The sequence below is a fragment of the Rhinatrema bivittatum genome, chromosome 3 (genome assembly GCF_901001135.1).
Source record: "Rhinatrema bivittatum chromosome 3, aRhiBiv1.1, whole genome shotgun sequence".
In the NCBI taxonomy this organism is placed as follows: Eukaryota; Metazoa; Chordata; class Amphibia; order Gymnophiona; family Rhinatrematidae; genus Rhinatrema; species Rhinatrema bivittatum.
The window spans coordinates 197633523-197650278 of NC_042617.1; the positions used below are offsets into that span (position 1 = coordinate 197633523).

The 16756-nt window shown below is 44.3% G+C and overlaps 1 protein-coding gene across 3 annotated transcripts in view; it reads right to left on the reverse strand.

The window, feature by feature from the left end:
* Positions 1-16756, reverse strand: part of LOC115088721 (neurofilament heavy polypeptide-like) — a 67536-nt gene that overhangs the window by 42051 nt on the left and 8729 nt on the right. Inside the window, exon 1 of one of the 3 annotated variants that reach the window (XM_029596962.1) lies at positions 4722-4854. The exons of 1 other annotated variant lie outside the window; for it this stretch is intronic. In XM_029596962.1, coding sequence (XP_029452822.1) covers positions 4722-4739 — 18 coding nt within the window. In that variant the 5' untranslated portion in view covers positions 4740-4854. Of the gene's footprint in view, positions 1-3736; positions 3814-4721; positions 4855-16756 lie in introns of those variants that run through there. One more of the 3 variants, XM_029596965.1, reaches the window with a different exon arrangement.

Sequence of the window (16756 nt, forward strand, 5' to 3'; positions counted from 1 at the left end):
GTTGGATCTTAGCGTTAAGCATTGATCCTTGAAAAACTTTTCCCAAAGTTTTCCAGATAATGGCTATTTTTTGTTGGAGGGGTATTGGAATACAACCTCGATCTTCTAGCCTTTTTCATTGCTGATTCAACAATGGATGCACATGGCAAATGTGTAGGAGAGTAGAACTTTGACTTCTGCATCCTAACTTTCAGGTCTGTCTTTTTGGATGTAGTCGGGCCCAAAAAGGGGGATTCCTACACCTTTTCCATCATTCCATCCAAAACTAGATGGGAGGGTAAGGTTGTTGGCTCCATAGGCATGTCAAAGATCTTTAGCAGATTATGGACCTCTGCTTTTGGATCTGGAATTTTCGTGGTTTCCAGTTTCAAGGCAGTACCCACTTTTTCTATAAATATGGGATAGGAAATATCTTCTGGAGGTGATGATGGCTCTGGAATGTTCCTCTTTAGGGGTCAATGGAATGCATATGGATGATTCTGGAGACGATGGAAGAGAATGAGAAATTCTCACTTTTGGATCTGTGATTGGACTTGCGGTCCAACTGTGATTGCCCTTTATAAGTTGTATATTAGGTGAGGGTGATTTTTTGTAATTCCATTGACTCTTCACCGGAAGGACTGGACGGAGGAGGTAAATTCTAGGAAGACACCAGGGTGTCAAAGAACATTTGAAGAATACCTATGATTTGGGATAAAGACTGAGAGGCTGCTGCATGCACTGCCTTGCTGGTAGACCCTGACTCTCTCTTCTTCCTTTTTGTGGGAGGTGAATCCAAGTGTCCAGTATGTTTTACAGGAAGTGGGCACCAAGGACTATCCAGGAAGTTCCCTCCTGATAAATCTGTTACTTCCATTTCTGAATCTGATAAGGAATGAAAAGTGGGTCTCAACTGGCTTGAATCCTGAGATATATAAGTCGGTCTTTTGGCTTTTTGATTGGGTGCATCATAGTCTTTGAGGCATGCGTCGAGGTTGAATGCGTTGGAGTCATACTGACACTCTTCGACGCAGGAGTTGACGCACTGTGCGTCAAATGATGCGGCGGCTTTGGATGAGTCTCCATGATCAGCGCAGCCGGGCTCCAATGCCGCCTTTGAGTGTCGACCAGCGCAATCAACGCAGGATCTCGGTGTCGCTTTGACGATTCAGTAATGCAGTCTATGCAGACTGGAAGTCTCAATGACGCTGCAGTACATCGGTGGATGAACGGGAATGAGAGTGCTTTTTATGCACTTTTGATCCCGATTTTTGCTTATCCCCGGATTCCAATGAAGCTGCCTTCTTTTTATGTTGTGTCTTATGGAGCTGCTTACCCGGGGAGGAGTGAGCCTGGCTGGGGGCATACAAGCCCAAAGTGCCCTCACCTGGGTCTCTTAATGTGACAATTTTGTGGCTCTCTGCTGCAATGCCCGAGGACACATCTGTCCACAGTCCTGACAGGCCCTTTGATCAAGGTCAGGCTCTAAAACAAAATGTAGCACGAGTGCCCGTATGTGAGTGACATTATTTTGCTGCACTGGCAAAATTTAAAACCTGATGGTTTCGGCACCATAGTGGCACTGAAAAGTGCCTATGGGGGCTCACTGAAGTGAGGAAAAAAGAGAGAGAATAAATTAAAAAGTTTGAGGAGAGAAAAAGAACCACTACTATTACCGCTGTGGGAAAAAATAAGACTGAGGGAGAGAGTTCAGTCGCACAGGAATCCACTGTGCAGGTACACAGGAGCGAGAGAAGAAAGTTTTAAACATTCTGAGAGAAGTTCCGCTCTGAGCCGCCAGAGGGCACACCCAGACAGCATGGCTAATTCAGCCTACTTATCTGCGGAAAAGCCATACATCTGTTCATATACAACTGTCCTAGAATGGCAGAGAGCTGTACAAGAAAGCATCATAGACTTAGCATCAGCAGTAACTCAGCAGGCTGGGCCAGTCCTATTGTTGCAATATTCAGACCGTTGCTGCTCCACCACCATTATAAACAAATGCTGGTGAATTTCAAAGTCCAGTTTTTACCAGCCTCAAACAATGGTTCCTCAAATCAGAATAATCCTTCCAGTATTCAAGAAAAAAAAGGGAGTACTTTTTTGAAAGTTAATTCCACCCTCTCATATTCGGAAGTCAGAAAGCTTCAGATGGAGGTTGAACAAGCCCTGAGAAAAGGTCTTGGCTTTCACATTGTTGAAAAGATGTTGGTGTCATGACACTTCTCCCTTTTTATTTTCCTGTTGTAATAAAAAAGGGGCTCAGCCAGGATTGGTGTTATGATTCTACCTGCGGCTGCAGCCGTGGGCAGCCTCTCACCTTCTTTTTCAGCTTCTTCAGCGGCCCGGAGGCCACTGTCCTTGCTGCCAGGAGGCCGCAGATGTTCCTGCTCCTCCCTGCTTCGTGGCTGGGAGCCGCTGTGGTCTGCGGCCGGCCCGCTGCCGCTGCCTGTCCATCAAGCGGCCTGGGGAGCCGCCGCCGCTTCCTCTTCTGTGCGGCCTGGAGGCTGCTGATGTCCTTTTTGCGCAGATGGAGCCGCTGCCTGTCCTTTGCGGCCAGGGGGCCACTAACGCCATCGTCCTTGCTTGCGGCAGGAGCCGCCGACATCTTCAGCTCCTCTTCTTGCAGCCGGGAGGCCGCCTTGAAGCTCCTCTTCGCGGCCCAGCGGCTGCCGCCAGAGTTTCCTTGCAGCCCCTGTGACATAGTATGGGCAAAGGCTATCGGCGCCATTTTGATTACAGGCATCTGACTGCCGGAGTGCAGGAGGTCACTCCTGGACCCCCGCTGGACTTTTGGCAAGTCTTGTGGGGGTCAGGAGGCCCCCCCAAGCTGGCCAAAAGTCCCTGGGGGTCCAACGGGGGTCCCGGAGTGATCTCCTGCCCTCGGGCCATCGGCTGCCAGTAATCAAAATGGCTCCAATAGCCTTTGCCCATACTATGTCACAGGGGCTACCGGTGCCATTGGTCAGCCCCTGTCACATGGTAGGAGCACAAGATGGCGCCGATGGCCATGTGACAGGGGCTGATCAATGGCACCGATAGCCCCTGTGACATAGTAGGTTAAAGGCTATTGGCGCCATGATGAAACCGGCACCGAGGGTGTGAGAGTGCAGGGGATGGCTCCCGGACCCCCCACTGGACCACCAGGGAGTTTTGGTAAGTCTTGGGGGGGGGGTCAGGAGGGTGGGGGGTTGTAGTTAATTTTAATTTTAGCTGGGACACAAAAAGAAATCACCGTATTAACGCATCGGGATGCCATATGGCCAAATGCAACATATCTGCTCCCCGACGAATCTGAATCCCAAATGCAACGTATGGCATCCCTCTGCACATCCCTAGTACTTATTCAGTAAAATCCTTAATCCTGAACCTTGTCTGAACCTCCAAGCAACCTGAGTCCGTCAAGTATCCTGAGTCTTCGTCTGAGTCTATTTGTTCCAGCCCTCAGCCTCTGTCCATCCAGACACATCTGCTGTTTCGTACGGCAGGTCCGAAAGGGCTATCGAGTGGCCAGAGGGCTACTCCTGAGACCAACACTGCATTGCTGGATCTCTTTGATGCGTTCAGGTTCAGCAGAGGCCAGGGTCCAGTATCTTTAGCCTGTTCGCCCATGCTTGGGCACTCCTCGCCTGCCTCGGTGCTTCCCCAGAGCTCCTCTGTGGTTACGTCGTGGCCCAAGGGTACACAACCTCTTCAGAAATGGGACCACCTCCAGCGCTCCCGTAACAATTGATAAGGAGAAATTAAGACTTACCTGTTAATTTCCTTTTCTTTACTTCTGCTACACTAGTCATGAACATGTAGGTTTAGTCACTTCATCCAGCAGTTGGAAACAGAATGTTTTTTTTTTTTATGACATCACCTGTATGTTATGTCATGCATGGAACCAGATACAGCCAATGTTCTACTGTCAAAGCTAAATTTAAATTATAGCAACTAGCAAACACAAAAATGTAATAACAAATCTAAAGTTTTGATCTAATATCAACAAAAAAACACACAAACATGTAATATCTATATTTTCTTTGAGAAGCACTTTAACTAAAAAAATCTAGTCTTAAAAATCATCGGAGGAAAGAAAAATCTCCTCAAACCATTTCCCCCTTTTATTAATCTTTTTCTTTTCTTTTTATAATTTATAACATTTAGTCAATCAGATCTCACTCAGAGGTAGCCCAATTTGCACATCCCAGGGTCAACGTTTTGACTGGTGTAGCAGAAGTAAAGGAAAGGAAATTATCAGGTAAGTCTTAATTTCTCCTTCCTTGTCAGAGACATTCCCAGAGAGAGCAGTTCACTCCGTTGTGTCTGGATTGCTGTCAACTTGAGAACTCTGGAGTACTTACAGGCTCTGCACAGCTGTATATGGTTAAAAACAAGGACTCTGCTGTTTAATTCTCCAAGTTCTGGAACAAAGTGATTATTGCCAGCATTCCTGTCTCTGGGGTTTTTTTCTCTCTCAGATCCTTAAGAATCCTAAACACTCTTTCTGCCTTTAAAGAAAAAAAAAAAGATTGAGACCTCCTATTGCTCAGAATTAATCTGTCTGTTTCACTAAGTTGAAATTTAGGTATGAAAAATTCTGCCAACTGAAATTCAGTTCTGAGAGGGAAACAAAAGGTATCCATAGTCATTTCATTCTATGCAGAACTGGAGATTGAACTATTTTCAAAATAGACCTTCTCCACAGGTAAAGTAACATCTGTTTTAAAAGACACATGTTGCTGCCAAATTCTCACCACTGAGCAGGAAATCATCTATCCTTGTGGAAGGAGACGTTGCATGTAAGGAATTATGCTTCACTTTTTTTTTCCCCATCAACTAAATGTGCGAATAGCATCTGCACTAATAGAGAGGAAAGAGCTCTATTAAGCTGAAATCTGCAGTTTTTTGATGGAGAATAGCTTGCACAGCTTGAATCCACAGCTGCCTATCATTTTATCTAGTTTAATGAATTAGTTAGTTCTTCAAGATCATTAGTGTGTTAGAAACTAGAAGATCTCTACGACTCAGGCATTAGGCAGCTGGTTCTTGCTCCAAATTGCATCTCTGCAAATGCCTTGCAAACAGAAATAATTGAGATACTTGAAAGACTAGTCTTGAGTCAAGATGAATCAAAACTACAGAGACTTCCTGAGGATAGATTAAATATTAGATTTTACAGAAGGTGCCAGAAAACCTAGAACAAATGTTTTTTACGTTCGTGGTTTTTTTTTCCCCAAGTATATCACCAGCGAAGACAATTGCTATACTGGCAACACTAAATAAATTAATAAAGCTAATACTGTTATGTCCTGCTCCATTTCAAAAGCAAGAACAAGGATGTTAATCATTATACTTTGAAATTCCAAAAGTTATATATAAAAACAACCAAAAAAAAAGGATTAGCACTTACAGACCATTTCTGGATTTCATATGTATCTGAATTTGCTAGACCTTTCAGAGCAATAAATTAAAATAGACTATAATACTGAATTTGCATTTAAAAATATTGGGGTCAGCAATTGTATTTCACGTTCCTTTTAAATTCATAATTACGTTTGCATGTTTTTGTCTTTGGTTGGAGTCACAAAGAAAACTGTTTAATGCTAGCGGCCTGTTGCTCAAAAAGCATTTATATGTTTATTGCTGAGCTTTACGCTCAAAAATTGTGATAACATTTGCCATCAATTTGAAAGTAGGTTTTTGTCCGCATTAGGAGAAATCCATAAACTGCTATTAATCAATAGGGAATAGCCACTGCTTGTTGCTGGCATTAGTAGCATGGGTACTTGCCATGTTCTTGTGACTTGCAGATAGGATCCTAGGCTTGATGGAACCTTGGTCTGACCCACTATGGCATATTTTATGTTCTTATGTAAATTACTATGATAGAATTCAATAGTTGTATGCATAATTTAAAAAAATTCACCTGAAAATACTGGTAAGGTTTTGTTAGTGGACAAACTCCCTGAATGTTGCAGAGGGGAATATCATTAGAGTACCTAGATTGGATATTAAGACAACAGATGCCGATTTTAAGTGACTGGGGTGCCTTTTGTCAGGACTGTTTTGCTCAAGGTTGAGAAAAATGACAGAGTACGGGGTACAAAAATCAGAGTTAAGAGTCATAAAACTATCATTACTCCATTTGTAGTCAATGATTAGTAGAGGAACAGTAAGTGTACTATACAACTATGCAACAGCAGTAGCATGCATAAATAAACAAGAGGATACCCAGAGCAAAAGACTTTCAGAAGAGCATAGCTGCTATTTGGAGAAAAATCTGCTACAGCTTTCAGCATTACACATTGTAGGTCAGAAGAATGGGCAAGCAGATTTTCTGAGCCGAAATACGAAGGCCCAGGTGCTAGGTCACTGGACACACAAGCAGAAAATACAAAAATGGAGTGAATCATAGATGGTTCTAATAGCAACCTATCAAAACTCAAAGGCAAGAAGGTTCTTAAGCCAATGAAAGGATTATGAATGTGCTGATAAAGGAGTGACCAAGGGAAACATTGCTTTATGCATTTTCCCCCACCTTGGCTGTTAATAGGCCATGTAATAAAGAAGCTTGAAAAGGAATAGGTATATGAGATCCTACTGGCACTAGACAGGCTGTGAAGACCATGTATGCTGATCTAAGAATGCTGATAGTGGATTGGCCATTGCATTTTCAAGGCTTGGGGGGGGGGGGGGGGGGGGAGTCTCCTTCACCAGGGATCAGTAGTAATGGGAAACCCATCTTCGTTCTTGCTTATGGGAAACCTATTGAGAGGAGTTTTAAAAAGGTTTGGATAAGTTCCTAGAGGATAAATCCATAAACTGCTATAATGGCAATTAAGCAATAGCAGCTTGTGATCTGTCTAATGTTTGGATACTTGCCAGGTACTTGTGACTTGGATTGGCCACTGTTAGAAACAGGATACTGGGCTTGATGGACCTTTAGTCTGACCCAATATGGCATTGTTATGAATCTGTTAGGATTTGTAGGTATGTGGGCCCTGGGCCGAGATGAGAGATGGTACCGCTCACAGGGAGGAGCCCTGTGAGCCTCACCGTCGGGAGGTGCGGTCTCAGCGGATGTCAGACACAGCTGTGGAATAGAGTATTTATTAGAGAGGTAGAAAGACACTGCCCATAAAGCGGGGAGTGCAGGAGAAAGTATTAAAGTCTGTGCAAAGGGGTATACTGAAGATAACCTGGATTAAATAACTAAATAATGAAATTAGTGGAACAGTTTTGCACAAGAGAAAGGAATGTGTTTTTGTTTTTAACAGGCTTTGCATGAGAGACGCAAGCAGTTTGTGTGGAGCCAGCTCTGGCCTGGCGTACCAAGATAACAGTACTTTTACATCATTAGTTTAGGTAAAAGGTTTAGTCCAAATAAGGAAGTCATCCCAAAATAAAAAACGTACACTGTTAGCAAAATCTGTATATAAGAATGTAATGTGTAACTTGAAAACTGAGAAGGCTTTGATGCGTCACTGTTAAGACACTACAAGTCACTCCCAGGAAACCTGTATCTTTCCTGTATTCTTCTTCTGGCTTTCCTTTGCTTACTATAATAAAGAGTATTATTGAGAAATATAAAAACTGTGAGTGTTTTTCTATAACAAATCAGCCTGCACAGCGAAACCTCTGAGTGCCACGAGCCTCAGATAGTAAATTAAGAACTTCTTGTAAGGTAATAACTAGTAAAGTCCCTGCCCTGCTGGTAAGGCAGGTAGGGAACTAAATAGTCTCTGAGACAGCTGCCCTTGGGACTATAAACAATACCCAGAGGGAATACCTCAGAAGTGGAGATTCGGTAGTGGTCCGCAGAGCGGGGTACACTGATGAGGTTTCTCCGTAGCGATGATGCGGTAGTGACCTGCAGCGCAGGTTACACCGAAGGGATTCCTCACTCAGAGATGATACGGTAGTGGCCCGAGGCACGGTACACCGGTGAGGATCTCCCACTAGAGATGGTACAGTAGAGGTCCACAGCATGGGGTACACCAAAGAGGTCTTCAACCCGATTCTTGTGGTCAGTGTAAACCGTGATTTGGTGCTGTGCTTCCTTGAGCCAGGGACACCACTCCTCGAAGGCCAATGTAATCGCCAGCGGTTCCTTGTCCCCAATCTCGTAATTCCTCTCAGCAGGCGAGATGTGTCGTGAGAAAAATGAACATGGGTGCAAGGTGTGATTGGCTGAATGCTGGATGAGGACTGCACCAACACCGACGTCCAAAGCGTCTACTTCGATGATGAAAGGTCTTTGAAGGTCTGACGTAAGCACGGCTGTCGTAGGAATGCCTTTTTTAGTTCTTGGAAGGTGGTCATGGCTTCAGGAGACCACTGGGAGTCATAGCTGTAAGTGGGGCGGTCAGTGTTGAATAATGGTGGATGCACGACCTAAAGTAGTTAGTAAAAACCCAGGAATCTTCAAAGTTCTTTAAGGCCTGTGGGTTGTGGCCAATCCCATATACTCTTGGTTTTCTGTGGATCCATCTGAAAACCCTGGCTGGAGACCACCTAGCCCAAAAAGGGAACAGATTTCTGGTGAAAGGAGCATTTCTCCAGTTTGGTGTATAACTGGTTATCCCTCAAGCGTAGTAAGACATTGGCAACATCCAAGTGATGACTCTGAAGGTCTTGTGAAAAAACCAGAATATCGTCCAGATATACCACTACACAGCTGAAGAGCATATCTCTGAAGATTTCGTTCATCATATTCTGAAATACTGTCGGGGCATTGCAGAGGCCAAACGGCATTACTAAATATTCAAAATGGCCGTTGCGGGTATTAAATGCAGTTTTCCATTCTTTGCCCCCGCGTATCCTGACCAAGTTATATGCTCCTCTGAGGTCCAATTTGGTGAATATCTTGGCCCCTTGGAGCTTATCAAAAAGTTCAGAGATCAATGGCAATGGGTAGCGATCCTTCAGGGTGATCTCATTTAGGCCGCGGTAATCTATGCACGGCAGGAGAGAGCTGTCCTTTTTTCCCACAAAAAAGAACCTGGCTCCAGCGGGGAGACTTAGAAGGCCAAATGAAGCCTTTTTCCAAATTCTCTTGTATATATTCGGACATGGCCCTGGTTTCAGTCAGAGAAAGTGGGTACACCCTTCCTCTGGGAGGCTCAGTGTTGGGTAATAAGTTTATAGCACAATCAAATGAGCGGTGAGGCGGTAGAGTGTCCGTGGCTTTCTTGGAGAAGACGTCTCTAAAAGAGGAGTACTGTGGAGGAAGACCCGGAAGGGATGTAGTAGTGGTCAGGCAAGGCATAGGAGACACCACCTCCAAGTATTTACCATAGCAGGAGTTGCCCCATTGAGACAGTTGCAAAGTACTCCAATCGAATTGTGGTATGTGCAGTTGTAACCATGGCAGTCCAAGCACCACAGGATGTATAGCCTTATCTAGAACCAAGAAGGAAATGGTCTCCATGTGCAGTGACCCAGTGCGAAGTCGGATAGGAGTCATGGAGCAGGTAACCTCACCTGGTAATGGTTCGCCGTGAATTGAAGATGGTAGCAATGGCATAGGTGTCCGAACGGTGAGGATTCGTAGGTGTTCCACGAGTTGTCTGAGTATAAAGTTCCCACCGGCCCCGTAGTCCACCAGCACTTGTGTGTGGAACTCTAGGGCATCCGAGATTATAGAAACAGGTAGTGTTAGCGGAGGAGATGGCACGGTCAGGCCTAGGAGGAGTCCTCCGGCAGATTCTAGGCCTGGGAGTTTCCCGGACAGAGTAGATAGGAGGGCACCACATGTCCTGGCTGGCCACAATACATGCAAAGACCTGATCTTTGCCGATGACGTTTCTCCTTGGCAGATAGATGACTGTGACCCATTTGCATGGGTTCCACCTCATCAGTGCTGGGTGCAGGAGCAGTCTGGGTAGTAGGTGCTGGACGAACGCGTGGCACACCCGATGACATCCTCTTGGATCCTCTAGCCTCGTGCGATCGCTCACACAGACTACGATCAATGCAACTGGCAAGGTCAATAAGGGAGTTCAAGGCCTCAGGAAGTTCTTGCGCTGCTAATTCGTCTTTGATGCGTGAGCTTAAACCCTCTAGGAATATGGCACACAGGCAGCCCAGATCCCAGTGTAATTCTGAGGAGAGAGTCCTAAACTCAATGACATACTCTATCAACGATCTGGCACCTTGTTGCAGATTGGGGAGAGTAGATCCGGCGATGGTCTTGTTACCGGGGTTGTCAAATACAGAGCAAAATAGGGCGAGGAAGCCTGGCAAGTCATTGAGAACTGGATCCATTCGCTCCCAAAGGGGTGACACCCAGGCCAGGGCTTTTCTGTCCAGGAGGGACAAGATGTACGTAGTTTTGGATACTACATCAGGGAAGTATGCAGGCTGTAAAGAAAAGTGCATGCTGCACTGATTCAAAAAGCCCCTACACAACAAGGGGTCACCTGCAAAGCATGGAGGTGCTGGTAAAGGCACTGGAGGCCGAAACGGTGACACATGTGAAGCAGAACCTGGCTTGGCAGGCGTCGAGGCAGAATCCAGCCGACTACTCAATTGATTTATGGCGTTAGCCAAAGTCTCTAAAACCTTTTGCTGCTCTTAAATTCGCTGGGCCAGGCCAGGGATGACCTGAATCACTGAGACCTGTGCCGGGTCCAAGGATTTAGCAATCTGTTAGGAATCTGTTAGGATTTGTAGGTATGTGGGCCCTGGGCCGAGATGAGAGATGGTACCACCCACAGGGAGGAGCCCTGTGAGCCTCACCGTCAGGAGGCACGGTCTCAGCGGACGTCAGACACAGCTGTGGAATAGAATTTTTATTAGAGAGGTAGAAAGACACTGCCCATGAAGCGGGGAGTGCAGGAGAAAGTATTAAAGTCTGTGCAAAGGGGTATACCCAGAGGAAATACCTCAGAAGTGGAGATCCGGTAATGGTCCCCAGAACAGGGTATACCGATGAGGTTTCTCTATAGCGATGATGCGGTAGTGGCCTGCAGTGCAGGGTACACCAAAAGGGTTCCTCACTCAGAGATGATACAGTACTGGCCCGAGGCATGGGGTACACCGGTGAGGGTCTCCCGCTAGAGATGGTACAGTAGAGGTCCACAGCATGGGGAACACTGAAGAGGTCTTCAACCTGAAAGGGTACGTAGTGGCCCACAGCGCGGGAAGGTCTTTAAGATCATGAGAGGTCTTGAATGAGTAGATGTGAATCGGTTATTTACACTTTCGAATAATAGAAGGACTAGGGAGCATTCCATGAAGTTAGCAAGTAGCAAATTTAAGACTAATCGGAGAAAATTCTTTTCCACTCAACGCACAATAAAGCCCTGGAATTTGTTGCCAGAGGATGTGGTTAGTGCAGTTAGTGTAGCTGGGTTCAAAAAAGATTTGGATAAGTTCTTGGAGGAGAAGTCCATTAACTGCTATTAATCAATTTTACTTTGGGAATAGCCTCTGCTATAAATTGCATCAGTAGCATGGGATCTTCTTAGTGTTTGGGTAATTGCCAGGTTCTTGTGGCCTGATTTGGCCTCTGTTGGAAACAGGATGCTGGGCTTGATGTACCCTTGGTCTGACCCAGCATGGCAATTTCTTATGTTCTTATGTACACCGGAGAGGATTCCACAACAAAGATGGTACAGTAGTGGTCTGTAGCATAAGGGTACTCACAGTGAGATAGTTCCAATAGATGTCCTGAGGAAGAGGACAGGCAGGAAGGCCCTCCAAGGAGCGGATAGCCAGAGACGAGGAAGGACCCTCGAGGAGCAGGTAACCAGAGTGTCTCTCGCCAAAAGTGCAGGAACTGGAACAGGAAATCCTTAGTGAGCAGAGCAGATTCAGCAAAGAGGAAACTCGTTGCTAACTCAACAGTAGGCAGGACGAGCCAGCTTAAGTATCGTGGAGTGAAGGCGCCATCCGGAGGGGACGCCCTTGAGGTTCCCGCCATGATGTGCTTAAGACTGGCCCGTGCACGCGCCTAAGTGATCCTGGAGTCGAGATGGTAGTCAGCAGCGCCCACGCTGTCCCGGGTATGCCAGGCAGGTCGGCGGTAGCTGGTGGAGGTTGCCACTTTCCCCAAGGGTGTTAAGTCAGTAAAGAAAGAGGTGAGCATTAGTGGTCACAGCCATCTGTGACAGACGGGCATAACAGGCATATCTTATGTTCTTACGTATTATGTAAGGTGAGATGAGCCAAGAAGGGATACAAACCATCAGTAATTAGAACAAGGTTAAGCGTTAAAGAGAATTCCACGCAGAGAATCTATGTGAGGGTATGGCGATTTATTGCAATATATTGTAAACAGATTAACTGTTTGCCATGGTGTTACAAATAGGAGATATATGGACATTCTTACAGAAGAGTCTCTACAGGTCTTGGCCTTGAATTCTTTAAAGGTACAGGTTGAAGCAATTATTTTTGTATTAAGGGGAAAGTTTAATGGGACATCTATATTGTTTCACAAGGAGGTGTCGCACATTTTGACAAGGAGTTAAATGCCTTAATCTTAAGTTGTGGTCTGAACTGTTATGGAATTTGAATTTTGTAGTAAGTGCGTTAGCAAGCCCTTTTATAAGCCATTGGAATTAGCAACTTGGAAGGATATGAGATTGAAAACTGTGTTTTTGTTGTCAATTACTTCAGCAAAATGCATTTTGAAGTTGCAGTCTGTCTTGCAAATCTCCCTATTTAAATTTTGAGTAAGGATTATGTAATGCTGAAACCTATTACGTAATGTAGCTTCAGTGTTCAATTTAAATTGGCTCCTAGTAATATTTTATTTATTTATTTATTTATTTGGCATGTTTTATATTCCTCAGTCTCAATAACAAGATAGATGCTGAGTACAGTAATACAGACATAAAATAATAAAAACATTAAAACAATGCATCTTTTAATGAGAAGGATTGCAGGGGCCTGCAAACTTTAAAGTTCTTAGACATCAGGAAATGTGTAAGAGAATATTTAAAGATGGCAAGTGAATTTTGAAATTCTGGTAGATTGTGTTATTAAGTGGCACACATAAAGGGGAGCCGCCTCAAAGGCAACCATCTCAAGATGGATTAAGAAAGCCATAGTCTCTGCATATTTACTACAGGAGCTGCAATTGCCAGAGGACATCAGGACACATTCGACTAGAGCACAGTCTTCATCGTGGGAGGAAATACCTGTAGTAAATTTGATCGATATGGATAAAATGGCAACTTGGCAACTCAAAGTCCATTTGCCAAGCACTATAGTTTGGATGTTCTCGTGAGACAGGATACTAATTTTGGAACAGCTATCTTAAGAGCAAGTTTACAATCCACCCACCCAATATAATGGGGCTTTGCTACATTCCATGTGTTCTTGACTGGTGGAGTAGAAGGACACGACCTTGAATACTGTGTACATTTCTGGTTGCCGCATCTCAAAAAAGATATAGTTGCACTGGAGAAGGTACAGAGAAGGGCGACCAAAATGATAAAGGGATGGAGCCGCTCCCCTATGAGCAAAGGCAAAGAGGTTATGGCTGTTCAGCTTGGAGAAGAGACGACAGAGGGGGGATATGATAGAGGTCTTTAAAATCATGAGAGGTCTAGAACGGGTAAATGTGAAATGGTTATTTACTCTTTCGGATAATAGAAAGACTAGGGGGCACTCCTTGAAGTTAGAAGTAACACATTTAAAACTGATCAGAGAAAATTCTTTTTCACTCAGCATACAATTAAACTCTGGAATTTGTTGCTGGAGGATGTGGTTAGTGCAGTTACTGTAGCTGGATTTTTAAAAGGTTTGGATAAGTTCTTTGAGGAGAAGTCCATTAACTGCTATTAATTAAGTTGACTTAGGGAATGGCCTCTGCTATTAATTGCATCAGTAGCATGGGATCTTCTTAGTGTTTGGGTACTTGCCAGGTTCTTATGGCCTGGATTGACCTCTGTTGGAAACAGGATGCTGGGCTTGATAGACCCTTGGTCTGACCCAGTATGGCAATTTCTTATGTTCTTAAGGATGAACAGTCCAAATTTAGCTTCCTGATGGGAGGTGATAACCAGATAATAATGTGATGTGCTTGTGTGGTTTGAGTTCCATATTGCAGTCTTACAAATTTCCTCAAATTAGTTAGAACTTGGATTGAGAACTGATTGTAGTAACCCCCTCAGGTTCTACCGTAAAACTGGTGCCAAGGGAGGGAAAACCTGGCACCCAAGAAACCCACTGGGCAACACTATAAATTAGAATCTCAGTGATTTGTGGGTTTGTGATCAACTGGAAAGAGACAATGCTGCTGTGCGCACTCTTTCAGCCTAGGGTAATCTCTTGGTTTCCTTGGACCCTCACCCACAAGAATGCCCAGGCCTCCACAGGAGTCGGGAAAGCACACACATTAATTAAGTAAGATTAAAGTTTTACTTAACTGGAAATGAAACAAAGGCAATTTGAAACATAAAGCAGAATTCACATGTGTGTGTGTCTATATGTGTGTGAATACATATATGTTTATTATATATATATATATATATATATTATGGGCCGGATTTTAAAAAGGCCCGGCGACACACGTAAAGCCAGGGACGCATGTAAGTCCTGGGGCTTTTCTAAAGAGGCGGTCTGGGGGCGGGGTGGGGCAGTCCAGGGGCGGGGCCAGAGGCCTCCGACACGGCGGCTATTGCTGCTGTGTTGAAGGAGCGCGTGCCGGCAGCCTGCCGGTGCGTGCAACTTGCGCCTGCCCGGAGGCAGATGCAAAAGGTAAAATAAAAATTTCAGGGGGGGGGGGGGGGGGGGTTAGAGTAGGGCTAGGGGGTGGAAAGGTTAGGGGGAAGGGAACAGGGGAAGGCAGCACGGCTCGGCACACGCAAGGTGCACAACTGTGTACCACCTTGCGCGCACCGACCCCTGATTTTATAACTTGCGTGCGCAGGTTATAAAATCGGGTGAACATGTGCGTGCACCTTTTTAAAATCTACCCCTGTATGCGCTCAGTCAGTACTATAATGAATCTCAAGAAATTGGGTTTCTTGCTTTAAATAGGTATACTTGCTCTATTTTTATATATACATATACACTAGTGAGGAAAATGTATTTATTTATTTATTTATTTAGAGAATTTTATATACCGACAACCGTTTGCACATCGTATCGGTTTACATGTAACTTATAACTAGTTGGGAATGCCCTTACATAGAACAGGAACAAAATGTACAGTAACTTACAATAACAAGATAAACTGTGTAACTGAGAAACTATTTACAGTATTCGATGGTGTATAGACCATAATTTGGTTAGAGAAGCAGTCCATAGTATGATTGAGTAACTGGGAAGGCATAGGCGTGTTACAGGCATAAGAGTGTTACAGGATAAAAATGCTCCAGTGAGAGCAAAAAAGGTGAATATATTTGATCCTCGGCCATTTATGACAGCAAAACAGGAGGAGGAGGAGAAGGAGAAGGACAGCCTTGTAGCCCCTCTGGCACAGCCTGCCTTTTCCCCTGCTGGGGCCTGCATGTCACGCATTGAAAGCATTCCATTTAGGCCCCGGAAGGGGATGGGGGAAGGTGTACAAGGCTGCCCTCCTGCTCCTGTTTCACTGTCATAGGAGCCAGTGAGTGAGAGAATATGGGTGGGGCAGGGAGAGTGAATTGGGGATTGGAGAGGAGGGTAGCTTATGCCATCCTCTGCCACCAATGATAGTCTTCCAAGGCAGGCAACCACAGGCCCTGACTTTTTTTTTTTTAATACATGCATGACACAAAATGGCAATTACTTAATAAAATCAGTCTACTATTTGCTAAAATGTTATCTCTGTGCATGCACAACTTTACTCCTGATTTAACAAGGAGTTTAGCACACAAAAGAAATGTGCTCATAAACGTGAATAAAACTGTGCACAACTTAGCACGCTTCCATGCAAATCCCATGTTAATGTCGGCATTAACTGTAACTCCCCAATACACAGAGATGTGTAAGCTTACTGCCAGAAATGTAGCTCCTGGTAAGAAGCTCAATAAAGGTTTTTGGAACTAGTGTAAGTCTCTTTTTAATTTTTTTCAAAGTACTATCTAACAGCATTCAAAATATCATACAATGATTCAATGCAAAGAAAACATAAGTATGAGAACAAGACATGTCTAAAAAGTAAGAAGGAAAAAACATTTTTACATTCTTAATGTAACTTCCACAATAAGAGGGGGACCAAAAAAGAAAAACTTTAGCAAGAAAAAAAATATAATAGGCCTAGCTGTAAATATATCTTTCCACATACTTAAGCTGACAATGGTCCAAGATAAACCCAAGCCTCCCCCCCACCCCCCCAAAAAAATTAACCTAATCTGAAGGGGTTAATGTGAGACCATAGGGCGGAACCTAGAGTTTGTGGGAGAGGGGGTCCTCTACTCAGGATTTCTGTGCATTTCTATGTGCGCTAAATTTTCTTTCTGTGTTGATTTCAGGTTAGCAGCTCTCAGTGTGTTAGCATATCATTAGCTTAGTGCATCAGCAGTTAATTCTCTTTTTTTTAGTGTGTGACTAAAGAGATTGTGCACTGAAGTTCAGCATGCTTTTTTTTTTTAAATTGAAAGTTTTATTGTTTTAAATATCAATTATACATCAACACATCTTGCAACAAACAAAAAAACCCCCAAAACTTAAAACTTGTTAAACAGAAATGTGTCCTATCGCCAACATCAAGCATATTATACATAAGATTCCCACCCTCCCTCCCCACCCCCATCTGGTCATACCATTCCATATCCATATGAATAAATGTTCCGATTCTCTATAATCTCTCCAAATTGCAGCAAACCTAGTACATAAAAGTCTGAAACTAATG